The sequence below is a fragment of the Numida meleagris genome, chromosome 5 (assembly GCF_002078875.1).
Source record: "Numida meleagris isolate 19003 breed g44 Domestic line chromosome 5, NumMel1.0, whole genome shotgun sequence".
Classification (NCBI taxonomy): domain Eukaryota; kingdom Metazoa; phylum Chordata; class Aves; order Galliformes; family Numididae; genus Numida; species Numida meleagris.
In genome coordinates, this window is record NC_034413.1 from 34144515 (window position 1) to 34161870 (window position 17356).

General features: G+C 42.2%; 1 protein-coding gene across 1 annotated transcript in view; it reads left to right on the top strand.

Moving 5' to 3' along the window:
- MCM3AP (minichromosome maintenance complex component 3 associated protein) overlaps positions 3856–17356 on the top strand; it is an 18825-nt gene continuing 5324 nt past the window's right edge. The window contains exons 1-15 of the mRNA XM_021397798.1: positions 3856–3988; positions 6512–6643; positions 7180–7293; positions 7792–7944; positions 9222–9419; positions 9655–9723; positions 10938–11072; positions 11428–11581; positions 12027–12285; positions 12677–12774; positions 13540–13930; positions 14099–14353; positions 15107–15236; positions 16142–16336; positions 16989–17139. Of these exons, the coding sequence (XP_021253473.1) occupies positions 6528–6643; positions 7180–7293; positions 7792–7944; positions 9222–9419; positions 9655–9723; positions 10938–11072; positions 11428–11581; positions 12027–12285; positions 12677–12774; positions 13540–13930; positions 14099–14353; positions 15107–15236; positions 16142–16336; positions 16989–17139 (2418 nt within the window). The 5' untranslated portion in view covers positions 3856–3988; positions 6512–6527. The remainder of the gene's footprint in view (positions 3989–6511; positions 6644–7179; positions 7294–7791; positions 7945–9221; positions 9420–9654; positions 9724–10937; positions 11073–11427; positions 11582–12026; positions 12286–12676; positions 12775–13539; positions 13931–14098; positions 14354–15106; positions 15237–16141; positions 16337–16988; positions 17140–17356) is intronic.

Below are 17356 nucleotides of genomic sequence, written 5' to 3' on the forward strand. Positions count from 1 at the left end.
TAAGTCCAGACAAATTGCAAAGGAAATGATGAACTTACTTTAAATCTTCTTTGCCAAAGCAAAGCCATAGTTTACTGTTGTAATTTTATTTTAATTTTTGATAGGTCACTAAAAATATCTTTTTTTTTTTTTTAAAAGGAAAGAAAAATAAAACTCTGCAATCTTAACAGCTTTATCTCCAGTAGGGTCAAGGAAAATACATTTTGTGGACAATGTTGTACCGTGCTTTTCAGTTCAGCCTCCCAGTTGCCTTCTTTCCTAGAAGTTAGAGCGATGTTTAAAAAAAAAAAAAACAAAAAACAAAAAAACCATGCTAATTATATGAGCATCATTAGAAAATATGATTGAATACTGCGGCAAATTTAGCTCATACCCCTTGGTAACTTGGAATTAAAATAAGGAGCTTTAAGTGAGATGTACCACTTTCATTTTGTTACAAGTTGCTATCCAGCTGCGATTATTAATATTAGTGCCTAAGGTTTGTCTCTGTTTTTGTCTCCACAGAGAAGTGCAACAGTTTCATCCAGAGGTTAGAAACTCCTCTGAAGTTAGATTTGCAGTTCAAGCTTTTGCTGCACTAAACAGCAACAACTTTGTGAGGTTTTTCAAATTAGTACAGGCAGCTTCTTATTTGAATGCCTGTCTCTTACATTGTTATTTCAACCAGGTAAGAAAAAGAAAATGGGTGCAAGTGTATGTATGTGTATAGTCAGCTTGTAAAACTGTCTGGGACTATTGTGAGGAAATAATTTTAGAGAACAAAGAAACTCCGTAAGCTTTTTGACATTAGAAAGGCTTGTTCATACCATTTCATAAGCCTTTTGAAAAAGTCAAACAAGTTTTCTACCCAGTTATAAAAGGCAAATAATACTTGTGCTTTCAGAAGCCTTGCAGGCTTTTTCTCCTGCTCAAGACTTGCGAGGGGATATGCTCAAAATGTGCAGCATTGAAGAGGCGTGGAAGCTGGAAAGCAAGTGCACAGCCCTTAAACAACTATTTAGATTTATCTTTATGTGGATGCTTAAAAACATACTGTTTAAGCTCAAGGAGGGAAGGTTTAGATTGGATGTCGGGGGAAGTTATTTACAGAAATAGTGGTGAGGTGCTGGCACAGGCTGCCCAGAGAGGCTGTGGATGCTACGTCCCTGGAGGTGTTCAAGACCAGGTTGGATGGGGCCCTGAACAACCTGGTCTAGTACCAGATTTGGAGGCTGGTGGCCCTGCCTGTGGCAGGGGGTTGGAACTTGATGATCCTTGGGGTCCCTTCCAGCCCAAGCCATTCTGTGATAACATAGTAGTGCTTTGTTTTAAAGACGATTTTCATTTTTTGAGGGTACTTAGCAGTTTATATATATGACTCTTGTTTTTATTTTTCCCCCAGATTCGTAAAGATGCTCTCAAGTCTCTCAATATTGCCTACACTGTGAGCACCCAAAGATGTACAGTGTTTCCCTTGGATCACCTGGTCCGTATGCTACTGTTCAAAGACTGTGAAGAAGCAACTGATTTTATAAGTTACTATGGCCTGAGTGTGTCTGATGGGTAAGTGTAAAGAAAAGAGCATCTTCCCCCTCCCTGGAAGCATTCAAGGCCAGGCTGGATGGGGCTTTGAGCAACCTGGTCTGGAGGGAGATGTCTCTGCCTACAGCAGGGGGGCTGGAACTAGATGATTTTAAGGGTGCCTTCCAACCCAAACCATTCTATGTCCGAAAGTGTCTGCTGGGGTTAGACCAATGTTAGGCAAAGGATTCACATGGATGGGCCACTCCTGGACTTTGCAATAAGAAAAACAGGCATATGTTAGAGGCTCAGCTCTGTGTAAGCAAAGTACTAGAGCAATGATGGGCATCAGCTGTGCTGTTTGTTTTGCTGTAATTATGAGAAGTTCTTTAACTGTATCTCTTTCCCTCAGGAAATGGGCTTTGTATCTCTCTAATTACCGTAGTTTCCCACTAAAGTGGTGTGGTGTTTATGGTTGTTTTTTTGTTGTTGTTTTGTGTTTATAATTTTTTTTTAGTTTTGATTTTCTTTTTGGGCTCATACATCACTTTTTTTGATGGACAGTTTCAAGGACACAAAATTGCTTCCAGCTTCTAAATTGTAAAAGCAAGAAAGTCATTTCCTCCAAAAAAGGGCTGTGTATTAAGCTTAATTTCCATTGGGCTCCAGGGACTTTTTCCCTAAAACGAGATCTGGATAACTCAATCAAAGAAATCGTTTATTTTAGGTTGTTACCTTGCAGTTGAATTTTACTAAGTTGCAGCTTTTGTAGGAAGTGGTGATACAAATACGCCTGAAGAAATTGGCATTGTGGTGATTCAGGTAGGGCAGGATGAAACTGAGTAGTGCAAACTGGATTTTGAAAAGGAAGAGAGTATAAGCGTGGCAGTTAGTGCTCTATTTCCTGTTAATGTTTGGCTTGGGAATAGTGAGTGAGTAAAACTGAAGGGTGCCAGGGTTGGAAGAAGACTGCAGCTTTTAAAATGGGTTCTGTAGCTAGCTCTGGCATCTATTGTGTGGAAGGTAGCTGACGTAAATAGACAGTTAATAAAGATTAAAGGGAGATTTGCCAGAGTTGTCCATGAAGGTGCCTGGAAATGTCAATGCTATGAGTCCTGTGCCCTGAGTGAATAGCCATGAGGACAGTGCTCTTGCCTTTCCCGCTTTCATTACAGCCAGAGATTGATGCCCAGGCTCTGGGGAGCAATCCTGAGTGCCTTGTATCTGTCTCACTTTGCCCCACTCAGCTGTTCAGCTGAAAATATGTAGGTTACTGGGGTTACTGGGACTTCAAGGAGGTACTCCTGATTCTTTTTTTTTTTTTTTTTTTTTTAACCCTAGTACTTATGTGGAACTGAATCGCTCTGCTTTCTTGGAGCCTGATGGACTACCCAAACCTCGTAAATCACTGTTTGTCAGTCAGAAGCTGACGGTCTCAGTTGGGGAAGTTGTAAATGGCAGGCCGCTACCACCAGTGCCTCACCATGTGCCTGTGTCAAGCTTCAATGGACAGAGCAAATATACTGGTGGAAGCGCCACCGGAGATCAAGCTAGTAGTAACCAAAAATCAAGTGTGGAAGCAGCAGGTAAGAGTAAGTGGGTATTTTAGGTTCTGCTCAAGAGCACTGTTGTTTTGTTTTACAAAGCAGAAATTGTTCATTGCTCATATGAGTTGAAATTGCATGGAAATTTGGGTGTAACGAAAGTATGTTTTGTTTTAAAAGTGCTTACATGTCTCTGAAAACTAAGAAACGTCATGATTGATAAACAGAAAATGCTCTGATGGAAATGAACTTAATTTTACCAATGTAGGTGAAATTACTATGTATTGTTTATTTCAGATGGCCAACTTCTCTTTTCACCTTGCAGATTTTTGTATACAGTTTGTTCCCACTCTGCATGTAATCATTTTCTCCTTCAGGCTGGCTAAATTTACACTTAATTTGTGTTGAGAATACAGATGCTTTCTCTGTGTTCAGGAAGTGTATGTGTAGACACTAGATGGCATGCTTTTCCTGAAACTGAGATGTTGGAGGTGTATATACTTGATATAGGAAGTAATGTGAAATAATATTTGAGTATTTTATAAAATATTCATACATGTGTTATAGAAATCAATTTGCTACCTTTATATTCAAGGTAGCAAGTCTCCACTGTGGGTTTCTTTTATGACATAATGGGACTTATCAGACGAGCTTGCTTTGCAAGATAACAAGTAACAAGAACAGTTCAGCTTCTATTTGTGACTGAATGGATTTCCTGTGTTTCTTCTTTTTCTGCTGACTCACCTGCCAAAGAAGCAAGAGTGGAAGGCAAAAGTGTGGATTTAGATGTCCCAGCAGTAAGAGTCCAGCCACCAGCTCATCTTCTGCCCTCACTGTTACCTCGTCCTCTTATGGCAGCGCTGCCACCTGCACAGACAGTTTCTCAATCTGCTGCACAGCCTGATCCTCTTCCTTCAAAGCCTCAGCCTGTATACACAGACACAGTAAGGAAATCCAAAATTATGATGGAGTATTTGGGAAAATAGTGTGAAATATAATAAAAAGCAGCTGAGATCTTACAGGTTGTTGTCAAGAATCTTCACGTAATTTAGAGGGGACATTGCTTGGTTGCTTTTGTTTCTGGGCTGTTACTGCATGGCTCTTAAAACAAATGTAGAATTTCCAGGCTGTTGTACTTCATGACCTTAATTTGGTCTGTAAGTAGAAATAAGGTGATGTGGTTGCCAATTACAGTCACGTAAACAAGGCTGGCACACTTCACTCCTAGTTCATGTGTGTGCTCAGGCTGTCTTGAGCAGGGTTCCAGCTTGCTTGAACTTCTTCCTCTGCTGTGTTGTAGGATATTGCTGAGGTTGTGGATGGGCTCGTACATGATGTTGTCAAAGGAGAGTGCAGAGAAGTCGGCAGAGCAGGAGTGGATTATGTGACTGCAGCAATCTGGTAAAGAGTGTTTATTGCTGGTATTCCTGAAGTTTATCATCAAAGTTCCAGTTTCCCTTAGCAGCAATATCTGTGAAGATTATAAAATTAAGTAAGGCAAGGTCTGTAGTGGAGAAAGTCTCATTGATACAGTTGAGGGAAAAGCAGACGTTTCTTCATATACCTCTTGGCTTAGCGTAATGAAAGGCTAACTGTAAACATCTCTGCAAACCTTCCTTTGCATGACTAACATTGCTGCTGCAGCAAATGTGTTGTGGAAGGAAAACAGGAGGAGTTAAGTCCAGATTTGGCTGCTGCTCTAATTCAAGTAATGCTTCCCTCCCAATGCATTTGATAGGCTCCTGGATGCCCTGGTGGGAAGGAAGGAGCATCTAGATGACTGTGGTTCAGTCTCCTGTTCTCAGTGAATTGTTTGCCCACACTAGATCAGATCAGCCCAGACTTTAGCAAAGTCGCCCACAACCTTGACATTAAGTACCAACATTAGATCATGAGATGTAAGTGGTGTTTCCTGATAATAAATAGAAGAACCATTTCAGTCCTTAGAGAGTAGGTCTAAATCCAAGCAACTGGAACTTCCTACCTACTTGCCTACTCTGCAGGAACCCAGATGGTCTGATGTACAGTGACAAATCCTGCAGAAAAGTGACTCCAGTCTTTTGTTATGTCCAAGAAAGGCAGCCTGAGAGGGATGTGTTACAGTGCCTTGAGCTGTATCACAGGAGGAGCTGCTGCTCCTGTGCTGGCCATCACTGTCCCCAGAAAGCTGCACCCATGTACCTGCCCTTCAGTGGAGTGGAGTGTACAGCTGCCGTCTGACTAGAAGGCATTTGAGGTGTCTGTCTCCCTCTAAATAAAGACGTAGGAAGGGAAGATGGCTGATCACTTACACATGTTTTTTACACTCACCATTTTGTCTGTGCTGCTCAGTCCTGGCAGGTGTGGTTAGCTCCCCCTAGTCCTTGATTCACCAGAGTTTGCTTTGTTAATCCAGAACTGAGTTGTCGAAGTGGAATTGGGCTTAAAAATAGTTTGTTGCAGCTATTTCTTGGCAAAGGCTAGAAAATTCACTGCTTTTATCAATCTGAGAAAACTTCTGTTCCTAACTAGAAATAAAATACTACCAATAATTAAAAGCTTATCTGAAATGATTAGCTGAAATGAACATGGTAGAGGCTGAGCAAGGAATAAATTGACTGCTATACTGTAGTGGGGTGGCTTATTGTATTTGCATTTCATAATTTTCTTTGGAGAAAGAAATTATGAAAATTGAGATTTATTCTGATTGTTTCCTATTGTTTATTCCGAGTTAAGTTAAAAGTAAGTTAAAATCTGAGTCCATGTGGGGATTTTAGATCTTCTGTGCTGAGAAATCTTGATCTCAGTGCAAAGTGAAGTCTGCATTTGACAAGTTTTTTTTTTTTCCTTGGCAGTGTGTAGATACCAAGGTTACAGAAATTCTGAGTCTTAGTTTTAGCTGAGTTGGAGTTGATTTTTCCTTCAGAGTGTCTGATATGATACTGTATTCTGGCCTTAGGAGAAAAACTATGTTGATAACACAGCGATGTTTTGGTTATTGCTGAGCAGTGCTGCACAGAACCAAGGACATTTCCGTTTCTCAGCTTCTTGTACTGTCCTGTCAGCGAGGGGGCTGGAGGCGGGGGATGCAAAATCAGAACAGCTGACCCCAGCAGACCAATGAGATAGTCAGCACTGCCTAATGTCATGTTCAGCCATAAAACTGGGGTTGAGAAAGAAGATGGGATATTTTTGGCTTCCCAGGTGCCTGTGAGGAGAGTGGCTGAGCACTGGTCTGCCTGTGGGATGTGGCGAGTGGTCTTGGGTGTGTTTTTGTTTTCCTTCACTTCGTAAGTGAAACTGTCTTCATCTCCATTCCACCAGTGTTCTTGGTTTTGTTCTGTCTTCCCCTACACCCTGCTGCAGGGAGGGGAGTGAACAAGTGGTACTCACCAGTGGCTACTGGCTGAAGGCATGGGGTATGGTGCCTCCTCTTTGAGGCTTTGGCTGAAAACTTGCTTTAAAAAGAGAATTCTGTTTCCACACAGCACCTCAGAGACCATCATGAAGGAACTGGTGGCTGAAGTGATGGAGGAAGTCCTCCGACAAGTGGCTGTAACCATGTTCAGTGCAGAAAGGGAGCGTGTGAAGGAGGAAAGGCGCAAAGTGGAGGAAGAGAGGTGAGCTGTTGCTTTTGCCATCTGGCAGGGTGGGCTGCATCCGCCCCTAGGTACTGTAAGGACAGCAGGTGCCAACCTGAATGTTCATGCATATGCCCAGGTCCTGTGTCTCTGTCACCTATCAATGCTGCTCAGTTTGTGTTATTTGGAGCTGCCCTGGGATCACTCAGGCTGTCTATTCCCTATTCTCAGATAATCTGCTAGTTAGTATTTTGTTAACCTCATAGAGCCACTGTGAAAATCATAGATGGGATTGTTTGGGAACTTTTAATCAGCTGGAGCTTCCAGAGTGGGAGGTGCTTCCTGGTCCTCCTGTACACATGAGCTTTTTCTTTTGAGAGAACTACTTGTCCGAAGCTTACAGAGTAAGAAATAGCCCAAATGTTACTTGTATTAACGAGACTTGGTTCTGTGCAAGCTAATTGTCTTTTTTTAAGAGAAAAACTAGTGAGTTAACTGTGGGACTTAGGCTGCATGTAAGTAAGTAGCAGGTTTGCTGGTTGCTGCATATGTAAATCTCTACTCTGCCCTTCCAGGCAAAGGCAGGAAAGAGAACAGTTAATCAAGCAGTTGAGTCAGTTGATGAGTATGGAGCTAATGGAAGAAGTAATAAATGAGACTGTTCAAGAGGCTTCAGCCAATGAATTAAAGTAAGTATAACATTCTCTGTACTATACTTTGCTGTAGGTGCTTTATAAAGGGTAATAGTTTATCAGGGAATGCTGGGCTCCTTGCTTGGCTTCTTCCAAGCTCCTCTTCCATTAAATTAATTTAAAGAGAGGGCAAGTGTACTTGGCCATGCAGAATGATATCAGTTTGCCTTTGCAGTAGCAGTCCTCCAGGGTGGAGGTTTTAGTCTTTCTTGTGGACAAGGCTGTCCTGTGTGCTTACTTTGATTTGGACTCCGTTACAGCTCAGCTGTGGACTTCCCTCTTGTAGAGTTTCTTTGGAAGTCTGTGATTAGTGTAAAGTTTGAATGACTTCAGATTTTTGATTGCAGGCCTTATTTAAAATTGTCGCAGGATACAAAGGTGGAAAATCCCTCCTCTTTGCTAGCTGTGTTGGTGATCTTGCCTTTCTATGTCTCAGCTAGTTGTTTTAGTACCTTCTCTGGCCTTTGCCTCTCTAAAAGTTTTGTTTTGAGTTAGATGTGCCTTAGAAAGAGACCAGCAAGCCCGCATTGCCCGGTGTTCAGAAGAAGTCTGTGGTCATGTCATGGATCTCTTCCTGGAGGATGAGATTTTCCAGATTGCAAAGGAAACCATTCAGGAGCTCCAGTGTTTCTGCAAGTATTTGCAAAGGTGAGTTGCCATCCTGTGATAGAACTACTTCTCTTAGGAGCATGGACAGGGATTAGCTAATAGGGTTTAAACAGCAACTGTTGGACTATGGGTTTTTTGAGACAGCTTTTGCTGTCTAGTTGGCTTCGCTGTAAGGGTAGGCTTATGTTCTTATTACCAGCCTCTAATGTTGCTCAGTTATATGTAGGGAGGGGAACACATCTCATTAGGGTCAAGTAATGATCTTGGTATGAAATTTCAGCTTAATTATTTCTAGAAATGCGTCCTGATTTCTCCTTTGATTTTCTGTGTTGGGTGCTTGTTTCTGGATGTATGCTAAATGCCCAGCAGTGCCTGTGGTGCTCTAAGGCAGAGATTCATTTCCTCCTGTGCTGTGTTGCCCCAGTGCTGCCAGGTGGAGGTGCATTTCAGGTGGTGTTTTTTACCACTGAGGAGGAAGCAGGAGGCTGTTTTATTTTCTGAGAAACACCTTCCCTTGCAAAGTTCTTTCTGTCCTGAAATTAAGTTCAGTGTCACTCTTCAGGACATACATAAATCACCATTAGTGGCATAGGGAAGAGGAAGGAAGAGCTTAAAGGTATCTGAAGAGTGGGGAAAATACATGTAGCAATCAAGACAACTGGATGATGTGAGAATATTTTTATATGTCCCAAAAATACCTGTGAAAACAGCTCTTTAAAAACAGAGCAAGAAAGAGGCAACTTTTTTTAAAATTTTAGTAGTTGTAGGTGTTTCCAGCAAGCACTTGAGTGTTAGCAAAACTTTAACTGGTTGTATATTTGGAGGAAAAAAAAAACAACCCAAAAAACAACAAACACCGTAATGTGCTGGGAATAAACGTGTAGAAGAGGGAAGAGGAAAGCTGTAGTTGAACTTTTGCATGGAGAGTGTTTGGGTTACAGTTTGGATAGCTGAGCAAGGGGTGAGATGGTAGAGGAGCAATCCTGCTTCTGTTCTGTGATCTGTCTGACCACTGAAAAAAAGTGTGGCTTGCTGAGCAGAAGACTCCTGTCTCCCTTCGGTGTTGTTTTGTTTTTTCTTTTTTTTTTTTTAAGTGAAGCACAAATCTGACTCTTTATGATGCTGAACATGTATGGTGGGCAGGTCTCATCCAGTGCCTGAGCTGTGAGTTTACAGCTCTGCACAGTTGTACCACCTCACCATCTCCCCTGGGCAGACTCAGACTGATAGCCTGATCCAGTCTGAAGAGCAAAGAGAAGAACCCTGTTGGACTGCAGAAGATTAATTAACAGGACTGTATTTATTCTCTTCTGCAGGTGGAGGGAGGCAGCTGCAGCTCGAGCAAAGCTGAAACGTCAAATGGGGGCGTTTCCAGCTGCTCCATGCTGCATGGATCCAAAAAATAAACTGAAAGCCCTGTCCCCCAGTGCTGAGTGGCCTATAACCATGGAGAACTTATGCAAGAGGATTGTAGACATGGGGAATGGAGGAAAGTTGGGAGTCTCTTGCACGAGGTAAGGATTTTTGTAACAGCAGATGGCAATCTGAGTTTTGGAAAGCAAGTTCTCTTCTTCCATTCTGAAAGTTAATTGTTTTGCAATAAAAACTCAAACCTAATGAAATCATTCTTCCATTAACTGCAGCTTTCTAAAGCATCCATAGTATTTCTCAGCTCTTAATATTTCTTAACTATACCTAAATTCCTGTTTTATACCAAAAAAATCACAACGAAGGATCTTTTGTTTTCAGATTGAATTGGCTGAGAAACAAGACAGTGCATGAAATCAAAGTTCAGCACTTCTATCAGCAGTTGTTAAGGTATGTTGGCATATGGTCCTTGTTTTCTTTCTACAAAAACTGCAGCAAGTGCTGTAGAACTTGAAGGTGTCATTGCAGAATGGTAAACCATACTTCAGTGTCCACTTGCAGCCTTGATTCTGGCTTGTATCAGAAATAGTGTTGCCAGTAGGAGTAGGGAAGTCATTGTCTCTCTGTACTCAGCACTGGTGTGGCCGCACCTTGAGTACTGTGTCCAGTTTTGGGCCCCCCACTGCAAAAAAGACATTGAGGCCCTGGAGCGTGTTCAGAGGAGGGCGACAAAGCTGGTGAGGGGTCTGGAGCACAGGCCTTATGAGGAGCAGCTGAGGGAGCTGGGATTGTTCAGCCTGGAGAAGAGGAAGCTCAGGGGAGACCTTATCGCTATCTACAAGTATCTGAAGGGAGGTTGTAGTGAGCTGGGGGTCAGCCTCTTCTCTCTTGTAATTAGTGACAGGACGAGGGGGAATGGCCTCAAGTTGCGCCAGGGGAGATTCGGGCTGGACATTCAGAAATACTACTTTTCTGAAAGAGTGGTCAGACGCTGGAATGGGCTGCCCAGGGAGGTGGTGGAGTCACCATCCCTGGAGGCGTTCAAGAAACATGTAGATATAGCGTTTGAGAGACATGGTTTAGTGGGGTTATTGGTGGTAGGTGGATGGTTGGACTAGGTGATCTTGTAGGTCTTTTCCAACCTAGCTAATTCTATGATTCTATGATTCTGTAAATATTTTTCAGAAAAGGGAACTGGATAGTAAATTCTTGAAAGTGTTGGGCCCTCTGATCCCATTGCCACAAGTGTAACCTGAAGAATCTGTTGTGTGTTAGAGGAATATGAGCCATGAAGAGGGGTACAAGCCATTACCAACTTGGCTCATGGCACAAAGGAATTGATGTAGGTTTTTAATGTGCAGCAAGACACTTGCTTTCTTGTAACTTTTCATGCACTCTAGTGCCCTGTGAGTTTATTGGAGCAGGATATTAAACTAGCGTCGAAGTGAAGTAATATATGTATGGTACCACAGTCCCCAAAGTAAGGGTGAGATAACAGACTTGGTAACTGCAGTTCCTGAAAGCATCTGGTCTTTGCTAAAGGGTAAGATCTAGTTTCAGACCTTCTTGAATTAGACAATAACCAGCTGCAGTAGTGTAACTTGTTCTAGGCAAGAAAAACAGCTCTGGGGGGTTCTTTTTACCAGTTTCTGTCTCTCTTTAAGTGATTTAGCATGGACTCCCCTGGATCTTGCTTCACTAATTGCTGAACATATTCCAATTCAACAAGAACAGGTTTTTTGGAAGGTGCTATTGGTTTTGCCAAATGATGATGAGTATGCAGAGGATGACCCCAGTAGGTAAGCAGAAGTGTTGATTCCAGGGTCTCTTTTTCAAGCATGGTGATGGAATGGAAGAAGGGTAGCAGTATACAGTCCTTGATGTATACTTTTCTCCTACCATGTCAAACTTCCTTTTTTTTTTTTTCCTTCCAAGTAAAATAAAAATAAAGCTAGAATTAATTTCAGTGGTCTGTATCTTCTCCTGCTATTGTTCGCTGAATTGCTTTTCCTCACTATGAAAACAGAAAACCTTCAGCTAGGTAATGGTATGGAGAATTTCAGGACATGTGATAGACAAACTCTATCTTAAGTTGGTGCTTAAAGAAACTTACAATGCCACTTAAATAAAATCAAAGCACTTCTTGTCTGCTAGGGTATTGATAGATTGGTTGAAGGCCAAATTCATGAAACACAAAAGCTGGAAGAAGAATGCTTCATGTGCAGAAGTTAGAATTCAAACACTGACATTGTTTAATTCTTCTGGTGTACAAGGGAGCAGAAACATCAAAGTCAGCGTGTGCATTAAGGTAAGTGAGAGCAGTCTTGTGATACCTGACAGACCATAATGTGCATGATCTTTTCCAGTGAATGTCATGTGGAAGATTTTCACATTATGTGCTGTCTGATGGAGAGAGATAGCACTGGGAGGGATTGGTTTGTTGAAAAGGTGTAGAGAAAAAAGCGTGGATTTTTTTTGTTTCCAGGCTATTGAGTAAATGCCTACCTATATATAGTTTAGCAATTGAACCTCAATCCTATAAATTTCTGCTGCTGGATCAGGTGCTGAAATACACTTCTGTGTTCACTTGCATTTATTGGAGACGTTTCTTTCTTACAATTCATTGTCTGTGGTTTTGTTGAGCTCCTGGTAATGAATGTCAAAGCTGAATGCTAACGATAACAAGCTGCAGTTTTCAGTATGAAAATTGCTCGTTATCTGCTTTGCTGTTGTCATCTTTGTTACTTGTGTAGGTGGTACATGGTGTACTCTCTGTCTCTGAGCTTGATGCATCCAATACGCAAAAAGCCTTACTTGGAACCAGTGGTCTCATTCTTCTCCTGCCCCCTCGAGTTAGAAGTGAAGATGTTGCAGAAGAAGATGTTTATTGGCTTTCAGCTTTGCTGCAGTTGAAACAGTTACTTCAGGTTAAACCTTTCCACCCAGTAGTTCCACTTCTGGTTCTAGTCCCCAGTCAGGAAGAGGAGGCCACAGAGAAAGAAGTTGAAGAAGGTATGCAATTGTTTTTGAAAGGTGTGTAAATAATGTGAATGCCGCACAGAGAATGCCGCAACCAGAGCTGTTGTGGCTAGTGCAGCCTCAGACACACAGCCTAGTGAAAGATGAGACTATGAAGTAGAGGACATTTCAATGCTTTGGTGGAAATCCAGAGACCTTAACACTTGATCAGTATGGAAACTGATGAACTCTTCTTTAGTTTTCAGTTTTCCTTTGCACACAGTATTTGATCCTGAAACTCTAGGGGAAGGATGGAGAGGGGAGCCATACAGTGAATGCATGCAGATTGTGAGATTGGGTCGGAGCAGGGGATAACCATCTGTCTCTCAGTATATATGAGTTGCTTTTTATTTTTATTTTTTTAAATTTTTATTTACTTATTTAGGTTTAATGCTGCAGGACTTGATTTCAGCCCAGCTTATTTCAGACTACATCATTGTTGAGCTACCAGGTTCTATCAATGACTTAGAAGGCACCAGAAGGGTAAGAAAGCCAGCTTGGCTAATCATTAACCATTCTTAATTACTAATGCTGTGTAAGGAGTGATCATTACATTTTCTGTAGTTTGAATTGCAGCAGCCTTATGTAATGGAATATGTTTTTTTCTGTTAAGTTTCCTTTATTGTAGTTTTTGATCAAGAATTTTATACCAGCTTTTTCATGTACCTGAATTTGCTGGAATCAGATGCTTGTTAACAGCTGTTCCAATTAGAGTCAGAACTAGCCTAAAACTTTTCCCATTATTGGTGACTGCATTCCTTTAACTGACCAGGATTGGCGTTTGCTTCACAGATGATGTTCGTTCTGTCCAATAATGAAAATTAAACTAGAGTATGTGGTGTGTGTAAACCAATTCTTGTGTGCCCTGCCTACACTGACTAGCAGGGCTACAGTTGCAGCATAACAGAAAAGCACTAGTGGTGGGTAGGCCTCTCTACCCTATGCTCCCAGTCCTAAAATGCAAAGGTCACTTTGTAGCACTCTTGGCTGATAAGAGGTCACCCACTGTTGTCCCATTTTCAGTGGATGGGACTGAAGGATGCTTCATGCCTCTCTGTGGCGGCCTCACCTTGTCCTTCTGTTTGATGTGTACTTGCAAATAGTGGCCTGGAGACTGATTTAAAAACAATCTATTTGAATTTTGCTACTTAGTATCTTAGATAATGTTCTATCAAACGTTAAGATTGCAGGATTGAATCCTCAGTGTCCCTGTGGAGTTTCCAACCACTTGTGCTTTGTGTGTCATAGATCTCTGCAGCTGTGAGCTGGTTGGTATCCCGGTGCCCAAACTCCCTTGAGCTCTGCAGTCAGACCCTTCAGGATTACATTGAGGATGGCATCGATGGTGAATTTGGCAAGCGCTTCTACCATGACTGGAGGGAGAGACGTTTAGCTGGCCTGCCATCTCAGGAGCCTGGGGTCATCATAGAGCTGTACAACAGTGTGCTTCAGTTTCTTTCAGAGGTGGCATCCTCAGAGCATCTTTGTGACTTGTCTTGGCCTGTTACTGAATTTTCAGAGCCTGGGGGTAACAAGCTGTTGCCCCACCTGCACTGGAACGTGCCTGATCACCTTGCTTGGCTGAAAAAGGCTGTGCTGTCCTTCCAAATCCCCTACCTAGATCTGCCTCCATTAGGTGGTACGTACTTCATATTGCAGCATCCTCTTTGCAGCACTTAGTTCACCTCTGATGTACCTGCTCTGTGTTGAGCTATCAACTTGCAGGTGTAATTCTGTCACAGATTCTTGCAATCTACTGTGGTGGGTTTTTGTTGTTGTTGTTACTGGTTCTTTTTTCCTCCTCTAGCTCCTTGGCGTCCTGTTTGCCGCATGATTTTTCAGTATGTATCTCAGATTGCTAGTTCTTCCCATACTCAACCTCTGATCCAGTCTCAAGTGGAGAATCTGCTGAGCAAAACGTACCAGAAGTGGAAAAATGGGCCATTGGGGAACTCTGGTGATGGACCTTCTGTTGATGAGATCCCTTGGGATGGTATCCTGGCAACATGCATTGATCATAAGCTGAGAGACTGGAAACCACCCAAACTGCCTGTTGCACCAGGTATCATATGTCCTATAGCAAGTATGACACTTCCTGCGTAACTGTGTTTATTAGCTTGACAGTGGTGCCTTTATGCCGGGAGTAGCAGGGAGGGGTCTCTGGTCTTGATCTTTCTTCACATTGCAGAATGGCACTGTACTTGCTCTACTGTTCTTCTGTTTAGAGTATGTATTTATTGTTGATACTGACTTCACTTGAGCCTGTGATTATAACGTTTGTCTCCACGTGGAGACATGTAATAAGTCCTTTAAGTCCTGTTCTCCTGGAGGGAGAGGGTGTTTAAATTTAACCACAGGCCAAGAATCAATGCCTTTACAAGCTACATCCGCTCAGGTCATCTGAGATGGAAGGCTGCCACTCTTAATGAGCATTTTGATGGACTAATTAAGTTAGTATCTCAAATTCTGCTTACTTAAAATGTAAAGTGCACAGGGTTACTTCTGTGCCCTCTTTGGCTTAATTCTAGGCAGTCTGCATTGAAATGTCTCTTCAACTTGCTGAATGTTGAGCTTAGATGCACAAGAATTTTATAAATGAAGATAAAAGGGCATTTTTGTAGTCATTTCCAGTAGTGTGGTATGTTGAACAGTAAATCACTCAAAACAACCCCTTTCTACATGCAGAGTACAGTGAGAGGTAACTTGAAAGACATCATGCTGTTTTCCCTTAAATAATCTTTTTAATACTGAACTTTTCTCTTGAGGGGAAAAAGTCTGTACTGATAATAAACACGAGTTTGGGGTTTGTTCGCAGAAGCAGTAAGTGAAGATGGCCAGATTCGTGTGTATTTCTTCAAGGAACATTTAAAGAACTTCACTCTCCCTTTTTCATGGGAACAAGCCAGGTTACGTACACAGGAGGAGATCCGTCAGGGCCACAAGAGGTGAGGAACCTGCTGGCACTGCCTATTTGAAAAGCATTTGGTTGTTCCTTACATAACCAGAGCTGCTTAATGAACTCCAGTGAGGTTACTTAGGGCCTCTGTCAAAGTTGCATAGTGCTGTGGTGCCGAGAACCCTCATGTGACATTTTCTCAGAATGTTCTTTTGTACATCTTCCCAAAGTGATGTACAAGGGCATTTGTGTGGAAATGAGATTCGAAGTAGATGTGATTTTTAGGGTTACTCCCCTCAAAGAAATGGGTTTGCTTGGGAGCAGCTGCTCAAAGTGTTGTAACTGAAGTTCTGCCAAAGAAAACACTGCTGTGGCTTTGGAACTAAACTTGTCCATGATCTTTCCATGATGAAGCATGGAAGAAAAATGGTGTGAGGTGTAGGGGAAGACCATAGGGACAAAAATAATTAGCATACCCTTTATTTGGTAGTGCCATATTCTTTACATTTGATTGTGTCCAGGGCCTGTTAGATGGTTTGCAGATTTACTTTTTGGCAATTGCATATTAACTTTGCAGCGTTTTGAGTTCAAAGAGAGACTTTTTGCTCAACTTTTGGGATGACTTCAGGAAAGTAAGAGAAAATGCAAAAGTTTGAGGGTGGTGGTTGTCTTAGATTTGTAGGTCTGTGTAGTATTAACAGATTTGAGGTCTCTCAGGAGCCTAGCTCACTTCCCTAGTGCCATTCAGAGTGAGTGGCTGTATTTCATTGGACTGAATCCCAACCCTCTATCAGCTTCTCTCAAATCCTACTTCCCAATGGTGGTTTGTTAGACAGGGATACAAGGAGATCATGTCTCCTAACAGTCACTTCTTTCTTCCTGGAATTTCCATGCTAGTAAGGAAAAATCAAGAAACTCATACTGCTTTTTCTGTTTTCTTTCTCCCCATTCCAGGTCAAGGGTAAAATCTCCTGTCTCTTTTAAGAAACCCTGTAGAGTGTCCATGTCAGATCAATATGGTGCTGGTGTGAGCATACTGTCAGGGCAAGGAAGGAACGTTTCCAGTGCAGATGGACTCACAGCCTCAGCCCAGGACCTCCCAGAGCACCTGTTAACTCAGTTGCAACTGGAAAAAATGGAAAGCAGGAGGTGAGTTACAAGAGCACTGTCCTATCCTTGCTGCTCCAGTCCAGGATTTTTAGCAGTCTTGAACCTGTATGCTTTGGGAAGCTGATGTCCAGCAGTAACTAGGAATCTAGGCTTATTTCCTGGTCTGTCTCTGCTTTCATCTTCATCAAACACCTCAGTTCAGTGCAGTTCCCTGCTAGTTCTTACTTTCGTTGCAGGAACAGTCCAGCATGATAGAAATAAGTGGAGCTTTGAGGAATGATTGGAAATTGGTCAAACCACTAATGCTAAAGCAGTGTAGTTATATGCACTGTTCAGTAGTTTATGTCTCTTGTGTCTGTTAAGTTCACCATGGGAATATTGGTTTGATGCTAGTAGCAATGCAGGTCTCAAAGCCAGAGAACTAAAGTTCTTGAGGTTGGCTTGAGGGTTTCGTGTATTTTATCCTTTCTCCATCAGCTGGAAGCCTTCAGTTTGCTTAGGTCGTTTCTGGGCCACATCATTCAGCAATGTATTTTTGTAATAGCAGTGGGTGCCATCTGTATTGGAAATGACTGCTGTCTTTCCTTCTGTCTTTCAGACACCTCTGAGTCCCCAACTCATGTCTTTCCCACTTGTTACAAGAGCAAAGCCAGGCTGCAGTCTGACTGGTACTCTTGACCTTTCTTTCCAGGTTTGAAGAACAGTTGCACCAATATCTAGCTGAGGACATTGAGCCCCTTGTTGACCTCGTGGGCTTTCCTCTTTACCTTCCCCAATCCCTGGTCTCCACTCCAACTATTGCTGGTCCGTTGATCAAGAGTCCTATGCCATCTGTTCAAGAGGTAAGACAGGGTGGTACTGAAAACTGTGGCTGTGAAGAGTATTGTGTGAGTGCGAAACCAGCTGTAGTCACAAACATTTAGTAGGTACAACCTTACTATGCAGTGTTGGATAGACTTGGGAAATGAATCATAGAATCATAGAATTAGCTAGGTTGGAAAAGACCTACAAGATCACCTAGTCCAACCATCCACCTACCACCAATAACCCCACTAAACC